Source organism: Tamandua tetradactyla, chromosome 8, assembly GCF_023851605.1.
Source record: "Tamandua tetradactyla isolate mTamTet1 chromosome 8, mTamTet1.pri, whole genome shotgun sequence".
Taxonomy (NCBI): domain Eukaryota; kingdom Metazoa; phylum Chordata; class Mammalia; order Pilosa; family Myrmecophagidae; genus Tamandua; species Tamandua tetradactyla.
Window position 1 is genome coordinate 84,704,048 of NC_135334.1, and position 21,843 is coordinate 84,725,890.

At 34.4% G+C, this 21,843-nt stretch overlaps 1 protein-coding gene across 7 annotated transcripts in view; it reads right to left on the minus strand.

Moving 5' to 3' along the window:
* Positions 1 to 21,843, minus strand: part of SBF2 (SET binding factor 2) — a 685,303-nt gene that overhangs the window by 348,394 nt on the left and 315,066 nt on the right. For 5 of the 7 annotated variants that reach the window (XM_077113966.1, XM_077113968.1, XM_077113967.1 and 2 more), the window contains exon 3: positions 12,461 to 12,598. The exons of the other annotated variants lie outside the window; for them this stretch is intronic. In XM_077113966.1, the coding sequence (XP_076970081.1) occupies positions 12,461 to 12,598 (138 nt within the window). The remainder of the gene's footprint in view (positions 1 to 12,460; positions 12,599 to 21,843) is intronic. 7 annotated transcript variants of the gene reach the window in all.

Sequence of the window (21,843 nt, forward strand, 5' to 3'; positions counted from 1 at the left end):
GTAATTCTTGCAAGAACTAATTCATATTTCTAGTGTTAATCAGTGGGACACGTACTCCTATACAATCTCTTTCAATCTTTTTCATCTTCAATTTGGTAATATCACTTAAAGGCCCACTAGAGAACAACCTTCACTTCTATCTACTTCTTTACATTGGAGTTCAACCTCATCAGCTAACTGTTCACCCGTCTCTAGCTTTTATGTATCTCTAAGTGCCCTATATTCTGTGCTATAAACCTCTGATTTTACCTTTACCATGGTCTTAAAAGTGGAATCATACAGTATCTATCCTTTTGTGTCTGGCTTATTTCACTCAGTATTATGTCCTCAAGGCTCATCCCTCTTGTCATGTGCTTCAGGACATCATTTCGTCTTACTGCTGCATAATATTCCATCATATGTATATACCACATTTTGTTGATCCACTCATCTGTTGATGGGCATTTGGTTTGTTTCCATCTTTTGGCAATTGTGAATAATGCTGCTGTGAACATTGTTGTGCAAATGTCTGTTTGTGTCATTGCTTTCAGCTCTTCTGGGTATAAACCAAGTAGTGCTATTGCTGGATCATAGGGGAATTCAATACTTAATTTCCTAAGGAACCGCCAAACAGTTTTCAGTGCATAAGTGTTCCAGTTTCTCCACATCCTCTCCAACATTTATAGTTTTTTGTTTGTTTAATAGCAGCCATTCTTATAGATGTGAGGTCATATCTCACTGTAGTCTTGATCTGCATTTCCCTTATAGCCAGTGAAAATGAGCATCTCTTCATGTGCTTTTGTGCCATCTGTATTTGTTCTTCAGAAAAATGCCTATTCATATCTTTAGCCCATTTTATAATTGAGTTGCTTGTTCTTCTGTTGTTGAATTGTATGATTTCTTTGTATATACAGGAAATCAAATCTTTGTCTGATATGTGATTTCCAAATATTTTCTACCATTGAATTGGTTGCCTCTTCACCTTTTTGACAGTCTTTTGATGTGCAGAAGCATTTGATTTTGAGGAGTTCCCATTTATCTTATATAATATTGCTTGTGCTGTGGGTGTAAAGTTTAGGAAGCTACCTCCTATTACTAGGTCTTGAAGATGTTTCCCTACATTTTCTTCTGGAAACTTTATGGTATAAGTTCTTATATTTAGGCGTTTGATCCACTTTGAGTTAATTTTTGTGCAGCATGTAAGATAGGGGTCCTCTTTTATTCTTTTGGCTATCGATATCCAGTTCTTCCATGCCCAGTTATTGAAAAGACTATTTCGTCCCAGTTCAGAGGATTTGGGGGGCCTTGTTGAAACCTGTTCACCATAGATTTGGTAGTCCACTTCTGTACTCTCGATTTGACTCCATTGGTCAATGCTTATATATTTGTGCCAGTACCATGTTGTTTTGACTGCTGAGGCTTTACAATAGGTTCTAAAGTCAGGGAGTGCTAATCTTCCTACTTTATTCTTCATTTTTAGGATACTTTTAGCTATTCGGGGTCTCTTTTCCTTCCAGATGAATTTGGTAACTAGCTTTTCCAAGTCTTCAAAGTAGGTTGTTAGAGTTTTGAATCCGTAGATCAATTTGGAAAGAATCGACATCTTAACTATATTTAGTCTTCTTATTTATGAGCAGGGAACTTTTATCCACTAATTTAGATCTCCTTTGATTTCTTTTAGCAATGTTGTGTAGTTAAGTTCATTCCTAAGTACATGATTCTTTTAATTGCTATTTTGAATGGAAACTTTTCCTTAACTGACTCCTCAGTTAGATCATGGTTTGTGTATAGAAACATTACTGATTTCTGCACATTAATTTCACATCCTGCCACTTTGCTGAATTTGTGATTAATTTCGCATCCTGCCACTCTGCTGAATTTGTAGCTCAAGTAACTTTGCTGTAAATTTTTCAGGATCTACCAAGTGTAGTATTATGTCATATGCAAATAATAAGGTTTTACTTCTTCCTTTCCAATTCGGATGCTTTCTATTTCTTTGTCCTGCCTGATTTGCTCTAGCTAGAACTAGAGTGCAATATTGAATAATAGTGATGACAATGGACACCCCTGTCTCATTCTTGATCTCGGGGGAAAGCTTTTAGTTGCTCTCCATTTTACTGACTACTTCTTAAAAATCTGGGATGACAATGCATAGTTGAATAACTTTGGGAACATGTTATCAAAAGTTTAATGCCAAAGTTTTGCTTGTGATTACTGACAGTATTACTGTATCTTGGAAATGTAACAGAGGCAACATTTTAATAAGTTGCACAATTACACTTTGGATGGCCTGGATCCTTCTCTATAGGCTTCCAAATAATGTGTCATAGTATGTTCGGTATGAAGTAACTCAAACAAAATATAAATTAACATATCTATTTTTGAACTGATGGTATGATCCAAAAATGAAAGCAAAACACATTTTTAGAAAGGACATAGCTAAACAGATCATCTCAAAAACATGAACCTTACTGATGATCTACAAAGGAATACCTTCTGGATTAAGACAATTCAGTCAAATTTGACTTCTATGTATTATCTTTTGGGGCAAGCACCTGAAGATAAACTTTCTGACATCACCAAAGAAAAGTCACTTAAAATTCTGGCTAGTACCTAGCATCTTTGCATAATTATATATAAACCAGAATTCTCATTACTTATTAACATTTTTAGAGCCTTGGGGGAAAAAAAACATTTGAATCAGATTCTGAACTTCAGTAAACTGACTGTAAAAATTAAATAAGTGATAATTTTTTGTACACTTAAAATGACAAGTGGGAAAATACTTGAGCTAAAAAGAAAAATAATTTTTTAAAAACGTTGTTTCAAAATACATGAGAACCTAGATCTCTGTTTCTAAATATTGTTTCCCACTCAAAGGAGTCAGGATTCCTTGGAGAAATGGCTAATTTGCTTCAGGGAAGGAAGAAAATGAGCCTGAACATCTTGTTATGCCAGTAAGTAAAAGGGTGCTTAAAAAAAGACAAAAATGATAAGGCCTTGTCCAAAGAATATAGGCGTTGACCTGAAGAAATCAAATCTAGGACAATTTGAGCATCAAAATAATGAAATGCATTAATGAATAATATACTTTAAAAAAAATGCAAACCTGGAATTCATGACAGATAGACAGCCAGAAAAGAAGAGAAAACTCTTGTTAATACTCAAATGTTAATTTTGACTGGTACAGGTGCAGGGTATTTGAAGTTGGAAAACGTTCATCCTGCCACAATCACAAGGTAATGTTAAAATTAGCACAGGCAGGAATCATCAGTAAATGGTGAATCTGTGTAGGTGGGAACACAATTGATGAATGAAGAACAGGATATTTGCATGATACTAAGGAGTCTTCTCACAAATTATTAGTTAGAAGGAAGAAAAGAGTAAACATATATTGGAAAATTCTGACAATTACATGGCCAGGTAACCAAAATTAAATGTACATTATATACACCCAGATGTGTAGGAACACAGGTAGTAGGCAACTGTTGATGTATAACCTCAACAATGAGGCTGACAAACACAATGATGAAAAACACTAAAAGTACGAAATGAGAAACATTCTACTAAAAAGGGAGGCGAGTATCTTATTTAAAATGACAAGGGCTAAACAACAGCTCCAGATTGAAGGAGACAAAAGAGAAATGATAATTAAATGTAATATGTCAACTTAAATTAGAACATATGCTGAGAAAATAAAAAGGGCTATGCAGGACTTATTAGATCAACTGACAAACTCGGAGTATGGATGGTAAATTAAATAAAAGTATTGTGTCAATGCTAAATTTCCTGAGGCTGATAACCACACTGTGTTTATGTAAGTGAATTGTCTTTATTCATAGGAAATGTACACTGAACACAGAAGAATTAAGGGTAAATGTAAAGGGAAATGATGGATGCAACTTTTTCTCAAATGGTAATGGGCATATGGATGTTCCTAGCACAATTTTTGCTCCTTTTCTATAAGTCAAAAGTATTTCCAGGGAGGTTTGGACTTTCTATTTGGTTAGGGTGTGTTTATTGGTTATCCTTCTATTGAGATTGACGAATGATGGTATATACATATGATCGAATATTGTGCTGCAACAACAAAAAACAAAGTTGAGAGGCATCCAATGTTGTAAATGAGCCTGTGGGGCAATTAATCAGGCAAAATAAGCCAGTAACGAAAGAACAAATATTGCATGGCCTCATTTAGAAAATACATATAGAAAACAGGGCCTCGACTATAAGCTCTTACACCAGTACCATTTAGTCCAGAGCGGTAACTGGTATTTCTGAATTTTGAGAGGCTGTTTTATATATGTATAACCTGGTATTTAAAGATAAGAATGAAGCCGATCAGGTCAGAATTAAGGTAATTCAAAACAGAGGGGCGAGGAAGAAATTGTATTTTAGAACTTCATCTACTCTTTGAGACCAAAGGAAGAAAGGCTTATTTTGTCCAGAACACAAATTTTCTGTAGCACATAATCTAACTCAACCTGTCTGGATAGATCATTTAAACAATTCAAACACAGAGAGCCCAAAATAAGAATAACGGCCTTTAATCTTGTATAGCTTAATGTAATGCCTGGATAAATCCCAAAGTATATTAAGCAGATAATCAAAAAATATTGACAAAGTCCCTGGAGGGTTGGGAGAAAAAATATGGAACTATTAAACTTTACCACTGGGGAAACCCCTGATACTGTATCAAACATTAGGGACACCCAAATCAATAGGACAAGCCCTTGATCTTGAGGTTTGCTCTTGTGAAGCTTATGTATATAGTGAAAAAGCTTAGCCTACCTATAGGTATGCTGAAGAGTCACCTCTAGAAGAACTCTTGTGTTGCTCAGATGTGGTCTCTCTCTCTAAGTCCAACTCTGTTAGTGAAAACATTCCCTCCCCCCTACATGGGACATGATATCCAGGGGTGAAAGTCTCCTTGGCACTGTGAGAGATAACTCACAGGGATGAGCCTGGTCCTGGCACCATAAGATCAACAAGGACATCTTGACCAAAAGGGGGAAAAGAAGTGTAACAAATAAGGTATCAGTGGCTGAGAGTGTTCAAATAAGTCTAGAGGCTACTGTGGAGGTCACTCTTACGCAAGCTTCAGTTACACACTGCTATCCTGCACAGCTTGCCAAATTTGCCCAACCTAAACCATTCCTGTCAATCCTAAAGAACACCTAGGGCATTATATAAGATTCTACAAAGGTTCCATGCACAAGGGTGACTTTCCAGAAACCTACAACCTCCAGATGGGTCCCTGGATGAGATAAGTCCTAAAATGCAGAGGGCCCAGCCTCTCCAGAACATCAACTAGTTCCATTTCCCTATCCCATATTATTGACAGCTCCTTTCCACATGAAAAAGTAAGAATGGGCATAGCTCAAATATCCCTCAAGAGTGGGAAAAAGATCAAAGTTGATGATGTAGTTATACAGAGAAAGGAGGGTTTAACAAACAAGTACAATTGCTGAATCATTATATTGATATATCTTTTAGTCTTCAGTATCTTCGAGCAGCTTCAGTATCTTCTAGAATTGTGGAATTGCAATCCATACCAAACTCTGATATCTGTTCTAAAATTAATTGTTGTGATGAGCTTTGAAACTTACTGCTTTTTTGTATATACCTTATTTTTCCCAAAAAAAGAAAAAGTTGATTGTGATGATAAATGCACATCACAGTTATGTGCTATATGATGATATTGTGAACCAATGATTGTAAACTTTTGATAACACTATATATGAATATATAGCAATAAAAATTTTAAAAATTATTTCCAAATAAAAACTTATACTTTTTATTTAAAAATAAATAATTCCTAGAATTTATTCCCAAGAATTCCTAATATCTCTTTATAACCACCTGTTACAATTTCTTTTTTTTATTAGAGAAGTTGTGGTTAACAATCATGCATAAAATACAGGATTCTCATATACGATCCTATTAGTAACACCTTGTATTGGTGTGTAACACCAATTTTATAACTGTGCTATAAAACTGCAGTGTTTCATAACTGTACTACAGTCCATAGTTTAATTATTTGTGGTATGCAGTTCCATGGACTTTTTTTAATGTTCTAATATCATATATGCAATATAATATTTCCCCTTCTAACCATATTAGAAACATTTTTCAGTTCTATTTAGTTACATTCATAATATTGTGCTACCATCATCACAATCCATTACCAAACACTTCCATTTTTCCACATAAAAACTCTCTATATTTTAAGATTGAACAACATATTCCCTACCCTCACCCTGTCCCATATTAACCTATATTCTAGACTGTGACTCTATGAGTTTGCCCATTCTAATTATTTCATATCAATGACATCATAGAATATTTACCTTTTGGTATCTGGCTTATTTACAAAATATAATGTCATCAACTATGACATGTCAGAACTTCATTCCTTTTTATGGCTGAATAATATTCCATTATGTGTATACACTGCATTTTTTAAATCTATGCATCAGTTAATAGATACTTAGGCTGTTTCTATCTTTTGGAAACTGGGAATGAGGCCACCATGAACACTGTTATACAAATAAATATTTGAGTCCCTAATTTCAATTTTTCTATACCTAGAAGTCATGTTGCTAGGTCATATGGTAATTCCATACTGTATTAGGTAGGGTTTTCTAGAGAAACAGAATCAGCAGGAGGTATCTGTAAATAAAAAATTTATAAAAGTGTCTCATGGGGGCGGGCCACGGTGGCTCAGCAGGCAAGAATGCTCGCCTGCCATGCCAAAGGACCCAGGTTCAATTCCCAGTCCTGCCCATGTAAAAAAAAAAAAGAAGTGTCTCATGTAACTGTGGGAATATAGAGTCCAAAGTCTGTACAGGCTGCAAGCTGGCAGTTCCAGTGAAGGTCCTCAATGAACGCTCAGGAGAGGCTGGCTGGCTGAAGCAGGAAAAATGATTGTCTCTTCTGAATCCTTCTTAAAAGCCTTCTGGTAATTAGATTAAGCATCACTCATTGCAGAAGACTTAGCTGATCAGCTGTGGATGCAGTCAACTTGATCATGATTTGAGTCCGTGAAATGTCCTCATAACAGACAGGCCAGGACTTGCCCAACCAGACAACCGGGCACCTGGCCAAGATGATACATGATCCTGAACATGACATATATTTAATGTTCAGAGGAACCACCAAACTGTTTTCCACAGTGGTTACACCAATTTACCTTCTCACCAACAATGAATCAGTGTTCCTATTTCTCCACATCCTAGTCAAAACATGTAGTTTTCCATTTTTTATTAATAGTGACCATTTTAGTAAATGTATAATGGTATTTTATTTCAGTTTATATTTGCATTTCCCTAGTGATGAATGAGGTTGAGCATTTTGTCATCTGCTCTTTAACCATCTGTATAACTTCTTTGGAGAAATGTCTATTCAAGTCTTTTTCCCATATTTTAATTGAGTCATTTTGTCTTTCTGCTGTTGAGTGAAATATTTTCTTTACATAATCTGGATATTAAGTGCTTGTCAGATATGTTGTTTCCAAATATTTCTCCCATTGTGTAGATTATTGTTTTATTTTCATGATAAAGTTAATTGATATTCAAAAGGTTTTAATTTTGAGGGGGTCACATTCAGCTATTCTTTCTTTTGTTGCTCTGTGCAAAGTTTAAGAAAACATTGCCAAGCATAAGGTCCTGAAGATGCTTCCTTATATTTCCTTCTAGGAGTTTGATATTTCTAGCTTTTATATTAAGATCCTTGATTCCTTTTGAGTTGATTTTTGTATATGGCATAAGGTAGGGTTCCACCTTCATTCTTTTGCAAATGGAGATCCAGTTTTCCCAGCACCATTTGTTAAAGAGACTATATTATTTTCCAACTGAATGGTCTTTGTTCTCTTGTCAAAAATCACTTAGTAATAAATATGAGGGCTGATTTCGGAGCTCTCAGTTTAGTTCCATTGGTCTGTATGTCTGTTCCTGTATCAGTACCATACTGCTTTCATTACTGTGGCTTTGTAATAATTTCTAAAATCGGGACGTGTGAGTTCTTCAACTTCAATCTTTCTTTTCAAGATGGCTGTGGCTATTCCAGGCCCATTACTCGTTCATATTATTTTTAATGATTGGTTTTTCCATTTCTGCATGAATGATTGTTGGAATTCTGATTGGGACTGCGTTGAATCTATAATCCACTTTTGGGAGAACTGACGTTTTCACAATACTTATTTTTCCAATCAATGAACAAGTATATCCTTCCATTTATTTAAGTCTTTTTTGATTTCTTTCAGCAATGTTTTTTAGTTTCCTTGGTACAGGTCTTTTACATCCTCATTTAGATTTTTCTTAGATATTTGATTCTTTTAGGAGATACTATAAATAGAATTTTTCCTTAATTTCTTCTTCTGATTGTTCATTGCTAGTGTATAGAAACACTACTGATTTGGGGGTGTTGATTTTGTACCCCATCACTTTGCTGAATTCATTTATTAGCTCCAGGAGACTTATGGTAAATTTTTCAGGATTTTCTGTATATATGATCATGTTATCTGCAAATAAGGAAAGGTTTTCTTCCTGCTTTCCAATTTATATGCAACTTATTTCTTTTTCTTATCTAATTATTCTGGCTAGAACTTTCAGTATAATGTTGATCAACAGTGATGAGAGTGGGCATACTTGTCTTTTTCCAGATCTCAGAAGGAAAGCTCTCAGTCTTTCATCACTCAGTATGATGTGAGCAGTAGATTTTTCATTTATGCCCTTCACATGTTGAGGAAGTTTTCTTTTACTCCTAGTTTTCTAAGTGTTTTTATCAAGAACGGTGCCAGATTTTATTAAACGCCTTTTCTGTATCAATTGAGATGATCATGCCATTTTCCTTTTATTCTGTTACTGTGACATACTACATTAACTTACTTTCTTATTTTGAACAAACTTTGCATACCTCAGATAAATCCCATTTGATCATGGTGTATAATCTTTTTAATGTACTGCTGAATTTGCTTTGCTAGTATTTTGTTAAGGATTTTTGCATCTATATTCACAAGGGATATTAATGTGTAATTTCATTTTCTTGTGATTTCTTTATCTGGCATTGGTATGAGAGTAATGTCGGCTTCACAGAATAAATTAGGAAGTGTTCTCTCCTCTTCAATTTTTTTGAAGAACTGGAGTAAGATTAGCGTCAATTCTTCTTGGAATGTTTGGTAAAATTCCCCTGTGAGATATATGGCTTTGAGCTTTTCTTTGTCAGGAGGTTTTTGATGATGGATTAGATTTCTTTAATAGTAAATGGTTTGTTCAGATCTTCTATTTCTTCTTCTTCTTTTGTTCTGTCAAACTATTTATTTTAAATGTGTTTGAAAAAGACAACACATTAATACAGTTTTAAAAGTCACACAGTACAAAAGAATATCCAATGGAAAGTAAATCTTTCTGCTCCTGAACCCTAAACTCAGTCTTCCTTCTTAGAGGCAACCATGGTGACAGGTTTCTCATGCAGCCTTCCACAAATATTCAAGCATCTATATATATACCTCCTTCTTGAGATGCTTATTTCTGTAACCTATATTTATGAATTTAATTGAAGTGTTTATGAATGATACTTTATCAGTGACTTTAAGTCATCATTTGAATATCTTCTAAATTATTTCCTAAATTTCAAATATGCTGACTTTTTCATCCATACTTATTCTTCTAGTTGTTGTAATAAATACCATCGAGAAGACAGACATTTACCTGGATATTCTTTGCTAGTCTTTGTGGAGAGAATACATCCACAGTGTGGAATTTAGCAGAGTCTAGATTTTCTGGAGGTTAGACATTACTGTATTAGTAGCCTTAAGTGTTAGCTAAAGATGGAAGTGAAAAGTGTGACGGAAGAATGGTCCCAAATCCTTTTCAGATGCCAAATCACCAACTCTGTTCAAATACTCTTTCATGTAACTGATCAGTTATTTCCTTTTTTTTAATAAAGCAATTATATTAAGATATATTCTCACACCATACAATCCATCCAAAGTGTATAATTAATACCTCTCAGCATAATCACAGAGTTGTGCATTCATCACCATAATCAATTTTGGAACGTTTTCATTACTTCAAAAAGATAAACCCAATAGCCATTTCACCCCATTATCAAACGTGGTACTTTTGTTAACAATTGAGTTAAGAATATGAAAATATTACTATTAACTATAGTCAACAGTTGCACTAGGCGTATTGTTTTCTATATATACTCTATTATTAACACCTTGTGATAGTGACACACGTTAGTTCTAATTCATGAAAGAACATTCTTGTATCTGTACTATTAACCACAGTCATCATCTACAACAGGGTTCACTGTGTCATACAGTCCTCTAGCTTTCCTTCTAGTGACAGACACAACCCTCAACTTCCCCTTTCAACCACATTTGCTCACATAGTTCAGCACTGTTAATAGCACTCACAATAATGTGCTATGATCACCTTTATCCATTCCCAAACATTTCCAATCAACCTAACCCTAACCTTACTACAATTTTTGTATAAATTAAACATTAGTTCCCCATTCTCCACCCTTATTCTATCTCCTAGTAACCTATATCCTAGATTTTAACTCCAAGAGTTTGATCATTATAATTAGTTCAAATTAGTGAGACCATTCAATATTTATCTTTTTGTGTCTGGCTTATTTCATTCAACATAATGTCCTCAAGTTTCATTCATGTTGTCACATACTTCAGGACTTCATCCCTTCTGACAGCTGAATAATATTCCATCATAGTTATAAACCACATTTTGTTTATACATGCATCAGCTGATGGATACTTAGGTTGCTCCCATCTTTTATCAATTGTGAAAAATGCTGCTATGAATATTCAGGTGCAAATGTCTGTCTGTGTCCCTTCTTTCAGTTCTTCGGGGTATATACCTAGTAGTAGGATGGCTGAATCATATGGCAATTCCATACTTAGCTTCCTAAGGAACTGCCAAACTGTTTTCCATAGCAACTGCACCATTTTACATTTTCATCAGCAGTGAATGAGTGTTCCTACCTACATCCTGTCCAATACTGGTAGCTTTCTGGTTCATTTTAATTTTTTTAACTTTTTTTTATTGTACAATATTACATATATATAAAGCACAGAAAGAAAAAAGCTATAGTTTTCAAAGCACTCTTCAACAAGTATATGAAGACAGATCCCAGAGTTTGTAATGGGCTACCATACCATCATCTCAGATTTCCCCTTCTAACTGCTCCAGAATACAGGATGCTAGAAGGAATAAATATTTTTTTTATCATCACAATCGACTGTTTCTTTGTTTTGTGAAAAATAACATATATAAAAAAGGTATAAATTTCAAAATACAGCACAGAAATCAGTTGTAGAACAGATTTCAGTGGTTGGTATGGGTTACAATTCCACAATTTTAGGTTTTTATTTCTAGATAAAGATACTGGAGACTAAAAGAAATATCAATAAAATGATTCAGCAATCATACTCATTTGTTAAACCCTACATTCTCTGTATAACTCCATATAGTTTCATACTACAGATCTTGAAATTAAAACCAAAACAAACAAAAAAACCTACATTTTACTGACTTCCCTTGCAGGAGGTGAATTCTACACACATTCCAACTTCCAACAACAATCCATGTAAGACTTAACAGCAGAAATCAATATCTGAGAGAGTGGCCATGCAGGGAAGAAGGGAATTTCTAGGACAACTCTGGTGAGAATTATACTATATGGTACACCACATCATGAGTGCCAAGTGGTAGCAGTTGGAAGAAGTAAAGGTTTTACCAAAATGACCCCAAGCTGACTAGTTACTAGAACCCAAAATTCATTCCCTGCCTGCTCCCTGCTCTTAAATTTTAGTAAACTGCCTAATACCCTGTCATATATATAAAACATATATATATATATATATATATATATGTTTTATATATGTTTTGTGCTTAAATTAGATAAAGTAGATACAATTGTCTGAACCCTAACAAATACTCTGAAAGTACAAATATTTTTAATTTCTATAGTTCTGGCTTATGAATTTCAGTGTGATCATGTTAATATTATTATTACTACTACTATTACTACTACTGAGTTACCATTTACTTGGGTGCTTAAACAATAATATTAAACAATGTGATCCGTAATTCACGTATATTTTGATTAAATATTCTATATTCTATGAAGGGCTCCCTGGGAGAAGGACTGACAAAGACAAAGATTCAGCACATGTGGAAATCTTCTTAATAAATGGAAATGCTATTCTTAGAATTATACAGATTATGATAAGTATTTCAAAAGGGCACAATTAAACCTGGACAGTTAACTTTACCTTGTAGTTCTCTTTTCCAACATTACAATGTCTTAAAAAACATTATAGTATCGTGTACTTTTTAAAGTAGTCCATAAAACTCAAACTTGCGGTTCTAATGAAAAAAAAATTTCATTTTTAAAAAGATTCCTAAATGTTGTTCCTTTGACTGTACGTTGGCCAGAAAGGTTGCTGTACCTGGAGATTGATCTCTGCCTCATAGAAGGTTAGGCATGAGCAGTAATGTCGATCTGAGTCAATATCTGTCAGGACCACCACAAAGAACGTTGGCTGCTTCCTTTCTCTGGACAACCGCCACCCAGCAGGCTGACAAAACTAAATGGGATAGGAAGAAAAATGCCATGTTTTAAAAATATAGTGAAAATGTACTATTCATTAATCTCTGAAAATATCCCTTCATATAAAAATATGTCCAGCTTATATGATATGTCAACTGAGCCAACATAAAAAAAAAATTCATGGAGAGATTTTTAATATAGAACACTTTCAATAATATCCATATATATTTTATGAGGACAGCCTAGATTTTCCACAGATGCCACTTATTCTGAGACCTCGGTTAGCATATGGAGGAATGCAGTTCCAAAATGAAGGCCTTTCTCCCACTATGAGAACAAATCACAATATCGATCATATGATGGAAAACAAAATTATTTTAAATATTTCTCATAAATCTAAGCCTCTTCAATCTAGTTCTATGATAAAGACATTTTGATTAGCAGAATTGCTCATAAGAGATAGAATACAAATAGAAATTAGCTTACCAATAAAGCAGTCCATTGTGCCAGATTACCTTTTGATTTCCTGCTTAATAACTGTAATCTAGAGCAATTTATTTAATCCTTAGATGCCTCAGTTTCTTCATCTATAAAAGGTAGAATATTAGTACATGCTTGATGGTACTTTCAGAAAGCTAAAAGGCAAAGTACTCAGAGGAGTCACATAGTTCAGTGCTTGTAAATGTTTCCTACTATGATTATTATCCCTTCAATCCAACTTCACTCTCTATTACCAGTTCTTCGACACACGCTTTCCCCTTCTCTATTGACCTTTTCCAAAATCTGCCTCTCCTTCCCACTGCCTCACTGCCTCCTCATCTCAGACTACGGTCATCAGAAAAGTAAGATCCGGATTATGCCTACAATTGGAGAGAGATGATACTCATGTTCGTAGCTTCTCTAAAGAATGAAAAATTCTACCAGATGCATTTCTTAGGGCAGGTATCATAAAGAATGTATGAATAAATAACATTAAAAAAACCTAAATTAGCAAATAAGTGAAAACATTTCTCATAGAGGCAGTTCCTCTCATATGCTCCAAAACTTTCACGCAATTTTATAATAAATGATTATAATAATCTTTTCATCTATATATTTCTCTACAACTCCTTATCTATTTACTATTCCAGTATAGAAAAGTTAGTTGTCAATTTTCTTATCTTTACAAGACAACAATTCACCAATACTAAGTTCTAAGTCATTATGTCTTAGGCTTATTTGTATCTACCATAAGACTTTTTATTCTAGAAGAAGAGCTCTGAAAGTGTGGTGCACAGAAACATGAGAATTGCCAACTATTTTCATTATAATACTGAGATATTAGTTGTCTTTTTGCTTTGTTGATTTATATACTGATGGTGCAAAAACCATGGTGGAAAAAGCTGCTGGGGTCTTAACTAGCATAAAGGCAGAGGCAACAACCTATATAGGCTGTCACCGCATTCTTTATAGCCATGTATTTGTAACTTAAAAAAAAAAAAAGTAAAGGAAGGAAGAGCTAAAACCAAAGACCTAACTGAAAAACTAGAGAAACTAGAGAAAGAACAGCAAACTAATACCAAAACAAGTGGAAGGAAAGAAATAACAAATATTAGTGCAGAAAGAAATGAAATGGAGAGTAAAAAACAATAGAAAGAATCAATAAAATCAAAAGTTGGTTACTTGGGAAGATCAATAAAATCAACAAACCTTTAGCAAGACTGACAAAATCAAAAAGAGAGAAGATGCAAATAAAGAAAAATCAGAAATGGGGGGGGGGTCAGTACTACAGACTAGAAAGAATTAAAAAAGATGATAAGAAGATAGTACGAACAACCATAAGCCAACGAACTAGACAATTTAGATGAAATGGGAGACTTTTTACAAACACACAAATAACCTACACAGACTCAAGAAGAAATAGAAGACCTCAAAATAAGACAAAACAAAACAAAACAAAACAAAACAACCACAAGTAAAAAGACTGAATCAGTCAACAAAAACCTTCCAACAAATAAAATTCAAGATGGCTGGCTACAGAGGGAAATTTTACCAAATATTCCAAGAAGAATTTACAGCATTCCTACTCAAATTCTTCTAAGAAATTGAAGAATAGGGAATGCTACCTAAATTATCCTATGAGAACATCATCCTAATACCAAAGACTGATAATGATACTATAAGAAAAGAAACCTATAAACCAATTTCGTTAATGAATATAGATTCAAAGATCCGCAACAAAATACTAGCAAAACAAGTTCAACACCACATTAAAAAACCACATGCCATGATCAAATGTGATTTATCCCAGGTATGCAAGTGTTGCTCAAAATAAGAAAAGCAATCAACATAATATGCCACATTAAAAGAACAAAGGGAGAAAGCTACATGATCATCTTAATTGATGCAGAAGACATTCAACAAACTCTGGCGCCATTTTTTGATAAAAACACTTAGAAAACAAGGAATAAAAGGAAATTTCCTCAAAATGATAAAGGGCATATATGAAAAATCCACATCTGACATCATACACAATTGTGAGAGACTGAAAGCTTTTCCTCTAAAATCATAAACAAGACAAGTATACCCACCATCATTACTGTTATTCAACATTGTGCTAGAAGTTCTAGACAGAACAATTTTGCAAGGAAAAATAAATAAAATTCATCCAAACTGGGAAGGAAGAAGTACAACTTTCACTATCTGCAGATGACATGATCCTGTATTGAGAAAATACTGAAAAAACCACAAGAATGCTACTCAAGCTAATAAATGACTTAAGGAAAGTGGTAGGAGACAAGATCAAGATGCAAAAATCAATGGTGTTTCTAAACAATAGTAATGAGCTATCTGAGTAGGAAATCAAGAAAAAAATTCATTTACAAAAACAACTTAAAAAATCAAATATTTAGGAATAAACTTAACCAAGACTATAAAGGACTTGTACATAGCAATTTAGAAAGCACTGCTAAAAGAAAATCAAAGATGACCTAAATAAAATGGAAAAACATTCTGTGTCCATGGATTGGAAAGCTAAATGCTGTTAAGATGTCAATTTTATCCAAACTGATCTACAGATTCAATGCAAGTACCAAGTAAGTCAAACAGCCTACTTTGCAGAAATGGAAAAGCTAATTTTCAATTTTCTTTGGAAGGGTAAGGAGCCTTGAGTAGCCAAAAATATCTTGAAAAAGATGAATGAAGTGGGTGGTCTCACACTTCTTGACTTTAAAGCATAATATAAAGCCATGGTTGTCAAAACCAGATAATACTGGCAGAAAGAGACACATTGGTCAACGGAATAGAATTCAGAGTTCAGAAATATACCCCCGGATCTAAGGTCAACTGATATTTTTTTAAATTTATTAAACATACCAACATACAAACACAAACAGTCTTACCATATGATCATTCCATTATACATGCATAATCAGCAAGTCACAATATCATCACACAGTTGTATATTCATCATCATGATCACTCCTTAGAACATTTGCATCAATTCAGAAAAAGAAATAAAAAGAAAACTGAAAAAAATTCATACATCCATACCCCTTACCCTTCCCTTTCATTGATCACTAGCATTTCAATCTACTAAATTTATTTTAACATTTGTTCCCCTTATTATATATTTATTTTTAATCCATATGGTTTACTTGTCTGTCAATAAGGTAGATAAAAGAAGCATCAGACACAAGGTTTTCACAATCACACAGTCACATTGAGAAAGCTATGTCATTATACAACCATCTTCAAGAAACGTGGCTACTGGAACACAGCTTTACATTTTCAGACAGTTCTCCACCCTCTCTATTATACCTTAACTAAAAAGGTGATTATCTATATTATACGTAAGAATAACCTCCAGGATAACCTCTCAACCTCTCGACTCTGTTTGGAATTTCTCAGCCATTGACACTTTATTTTGTCTCATTTCACTCCTCCCCCTTTTGGTCGAGGTTTTCTCAATCCCTTGAGGCTGAGTCCTAGCTCATTCTAAGATTTCTGTCCCATGTTGCCAGGAAGATCCACACCCCTGGGAGTCATATCCCACATAGAGAGGGGGAGAGCAGTGAGTGTGCTTGTCATGTTGGCTGAGAGAGAGAGGCCACATCTGAGCAACAAAAGAGGTTCTCTTGGGGGTGGCTCTTAGGCCTAATTTTTAGTAGGCTTAACCTATCCTTTGTGGGGTTAAGTTTCATATGAAGAAACCCCAAGATTGGGGGCTCAGCCTATTGCTTTGGTTGTCCCCACTGCTTGTGAGAATATCAAGAATTCTCCACTTGGGGAAGTTGAATTTTCCCCCTTTCTCACCATTCCCCCAAGGGGACTTTGCAAATACTTTTTTATTTACTGCTCAAGTCACTCTGGGATTTATTGGGGCATCACTCTGGACAAACCTACAAAATCTCATGTCGTACTCAAGGTTCCACATCCTATGGTGCTCAGTTAAGCTGTCCACATAAGTTATATTAGGAAATGCACTAGTCAAAATATAAATTCTGTACCAGATAAACATTTTTTTGCTTTAATCTCACACATAAGTTAAAGTATTAAAATATGAATTACCATCTAATTTCAATACCCTGTAGTATTGACATTCCTTTGTTCTTCCTCATGCAAAAGAATTTTTAAATTTGAACATTTAGTAACTATCACTATACCCGCTAGGCATTCCCTAGATGATACCATCTCAGTCTTTAGCATCCATCTCTTCTTCTGATTTCATTTGTGCCCCCAGGCCTCCTCCCTGTATCATTCCCACGTTCAGCTTCATTCAATGTTCTAACATTATTGTATTACAGTTACGTAGTATTGTGCTATCCATTTCTGAATTTTTACACTCAGTCCTGTTGCACAATCTGTATCCCTTCAGCTCCAATTACTCAATATCTACTCTATTTCTATCTCTTGATGGTCTCTGTTACTAATTGAAGTTTTCCAAGTTCATTCACTAATGTCAGTTCATATCAGTAAGACCATACAGTATTTGTCCTTTTGTTTCTGGCTAATCTCACTCAGCATAATGTCCTTAAGATCCACCCATGTTATTACATACTTCATAACTTTATTCTGTCTTACAGCTGCATAATATTCCATCGTATGTATACCACAGCTTGTTTAGCCACTTGTCTGTTGATGGACATTTGGGTTATTTCCATCTGTTGGTAATTGTAAATAATGTTGCTATAAACATTGGTGTGCAAATGTCTGTTTGTGTCCTTGAACTCATGTCCTGAGTAGATATCTAGCAATGGTACTGTTGGGTCATATGGCAATTCTATACTTAGCTTCCTGAGGAACTTCCAAACTGTGTTCCACAGCAGTTATACCATTTAACATTCCCACCAACAGTGGATAAGTGTGCTTCTTTCTCCACATCCTCTCCAACACTTGTCCTATTCTGTTTTATTGATAATGGCCGTTCTGATGGGTGTGACACGATATCTCTTTGTGGTTTTGATTTGCATTTCCCTAATAGCCAGGGAAGCTGAGCATCTTTTCATGTGCCTTTTGGCCATTTGTATTTCCTCTTCTGAGAAGTGTCTGTTCATGTCTTTTGCCCATTTTGTAATTGGGTTGTTTGTCTTTTTGTTGTTGAGTTGAACATTCTCTTTATATATTCTGGATACTAGACCTTTATCTGATATATCATTTCCAAATATTGTCTCCCATTGTGTAGGCTGTCTTTTTACATTCTTTTTCTTTTTAATTTTTTTTTAAATACCAAAAAACACCAAACGCAAACATTCTTAACTTTTGATCATTCCATGCCACATATATAATCAGTAATTCACAATATCATCACACAGTTGCATACTCATCATCATGATCATTTCTTGGAACATTTGTATCCATTTAGAAAAAAGAAAACAGAAGAAAAATTCATACATACCACACCCCTTACCCCTCCCTTTCATTGATCACTAGCATTTTAATCTAAATTTATTTTAACATTTGTTCCTCCTATTATTTATTTTTATTCCATATGTTTTACTCGTCTGTTGATAAGGTAGATAAAAGGAGTGTCTTTTTTACTTTCCTAACAAAGTTCTTTGATGCACGAAAGTTTAATTTTGAGGAATTCCCATCTATTTCTTTCTTTCTTCAATGCTTGTGCTTTGGGTGTAAGGTTTAGGAAACCGCCTCCTATTGTAAGATTGGTAAGATATTTCCCTACCTTTTCTTCTAAAAGTTTTATGGTCTTAGATCTAATGTTTAGGATATAGGATATAGGATAGCAGGAAACACAATCAGGCTAGAGAATAGGTAGTGGTTGCAAAATATGTACAGAATTTTTAACTAGGTTGAACTTAAACACTGGAAAATGGATGGAGGTGATGGTAGCACGTTATTGTGAGTTTAAGTAACAGTGCTGAATTATATGTGAATGTAACTGAAAGGGATTGTTTAGAGTCACGTATGTTACCAGAAAGAAAGCTAGAAGTTACAATATGAGAATGTATAACACAGTGAACCTTGCAGTCAGTGATGTCTATAATTAACACTACAAATGTAAGTAAGTTCTTTCATGAACCATAAGAAATGTATGACACTTTTACAAATAGATAATAATGAGTGGTATATGGGAAAAAAAACATACCTATAGCAAACTACAGACTATAGTTAATAATAATATTCTTTCATCAATAGTAATAAATGTACCATACTAATACTGGGGGTCAACAATGGAGTGGGGTAAAGAGTAACAGTTATTTTGCTTTCTATTTTCTATTTTTCTTTTTGGAGTAATGAAAACATTCTAAAATTGATTGTGGTGAGGACTGTACAACTATGTGATCATATTTTAAGCTACTGATTGTATACTTTGGATTTGTGAAAATATCTTAATAAAATTGTGTTTTAGAAAAAGGAAACTTCACTTAAGAATGCCCTCTGTGACACAACAGTACATAATGTTCTACTAGTCTGTGCTTCAAAATAGTATATACTTAGAAAATTTGTAAAAAATTTAATGGGATAACATGTAAATAACAGAAAACTTCCCATTTTTAACCACTTTCATGTATACAATTCAATAAAATCAATTATATTCACGATATTGTGCTATCATCACCACCACCTACTACCAAAACTTTTCCATTCTCTCTGTGTTAGTTTGTAAGCTGTTTGATTGCAATATAACAGAACTGGGAAGGTTTTTAAAAAGGGGAGTTCGTTAAGTTACAAGTTGACAGTTCTAAGCCTATAAATATGTCCAAATAAGGCATCGAGGGAAAGATACCTTAATTCAAGGAAGGCCAATGGATCAGGAATACTTCTGTCAGCTGGGAAGTCACATAGCTGGCATCTGTTGGTCCCTTGTTCCTGGGGGCTTGCTTTTGTGAAGCTTATGTATATAGTGAAGAACCTTAGCCTACTTCTAGACATGCCTTAGAAGCACCTACAGAGAACCTCTTTTGTTGCTCAAATGTGGCCTTTCTCTCTGTAAGCCCAACTATGCAAGTGAAATCATTGCCCTCTCCACTATGTGGAACATGACATCCGCAGATGAAAGTCTCCCTGGCAGCATGGGAGATGACCCCCAGGGATGAACCTGGCCCTGGCACCATGGGATCAATAATGCCATCCTGACCAAAATGGGGGAAAGAAGTGTAGAAATAAGGTATCAGTGGCTGAGAGCTCAAATAGAGTCAAGAGGCTACACTGGAGGTCACTCTTATGCAAATTTCACTTAGGCACTGCCACCTATCATTACTTGCCAAACCTCAACCAAAACCATTCCTACCAATCCTAAAGACTACCTAGGCCATTATATAAGAATCTAAAAGGTTCCATGCACTATGGTAACTCTCCAAAATCTACAACCTCCAGATGAGTCCCTGTACCAGATAAATCCTAAAATGCAGAGGGGCCAGTCTTTCAAGAACATCAACTAGTTCCATCCCCCTATCCCTTATTATCAACAGCCCCTTTCAACATGAAAAAGTTAGAATGGGCATAGCCCAAATACCCCTAAAGTGTAGGAAAAAGATAAAAGGTCATGGTGCAGTTATACAGAGAGGGTTGTGTTTAACAAATGAGTATGAGTGCTGAATCATTATACTGATATTTCTTTTAGCCTCCAGTACCTCAGAGCAGCAAGAAATAAAAACCTAAAATTGCACAAGTGTAACCCACACCAAATTCTGAAATTTGTTCTACAACTAATTGTTGTGATGTACTTTGAAATTTACTATGTTTATGTATACATGTTATCTAAACAGAAGGAGTTGTATAACAGAGAAGGTAGGATTTACCAAATGAGTATGAGTGCTGAATCATTATACTGATATTTCTGTTGATCTCCAGTGTCTTGGAGCAGTTAGAAGAAAAAACAAAAAATGGTGGAACTCTAACCCATTACCAAACTTTAGGTCTATTCTATAACTACTTGTTAAAATGTATTTGGAAATTTATTCCTCTTTTGTATATATGTTATATTTCACAATCAAAAAAAAAAAAACAAACCTTAAGGTGAATAAAGGTCTTCACACCCACAGAAATGGATTAGATTAAGAACATGTCTTTTCCTCGGGTATATAATTCAACCTATCACAATTACTTAAATGAGCAATCAGCTATTTTTCTGCTTAAAACTAGAAAAAGCAGCTCTTAATGTGCTCACTTTTCTAAAATGCTTGCACATACACAGAATACAGAATAAGAAAAATATAACAGGAAAACCAAAAATGTTCATAGCCTTACTGTGACTAACTCGAATAAATTCCCTGAAGATGAACATACTGTAGAAGGTTCTTTGTATAACAGTCACCCTTAATATTTCCCAAGACAACCACATCTATAAATTTATAGCTCAATGAGTCACATTTTATTGTGTAACCTTCAAATTAAAAAATTAAATGTATCTTTTTCTGGTTTAAAATCAATAATAAAATTTCTTATTCAAACAGAAAATAATAAACACATTTGAGAGTTCAGATAGTAAAACCTTCTTAGTTACTTAAATGGCCTAATTTCTCTCAGCTTACATTACAAAAGGAGTTCTACAATGAAAAAAATCCATATTCTCAGTAAAATTTTTGAAAACATTCCAAGAAACACTTTTCAGTATGGTGTTTCTTCAAAACTAAAATTAAAGGTGACCAAACTAGGTAATATTGGTAATTCATGTTAGGCTCACTCAGACATTTTCTCTTAAATTTTTCACAAAGAAGCTGTCAGGGGAGTGAGCTAGACACTGGTTACATATGGGATTCCCAATTTCACACATAAATGACAGCTAAAAAGGAATTATTTTATCCTATGTATTTAAAAATGTCATTAGAATCACACCTTACA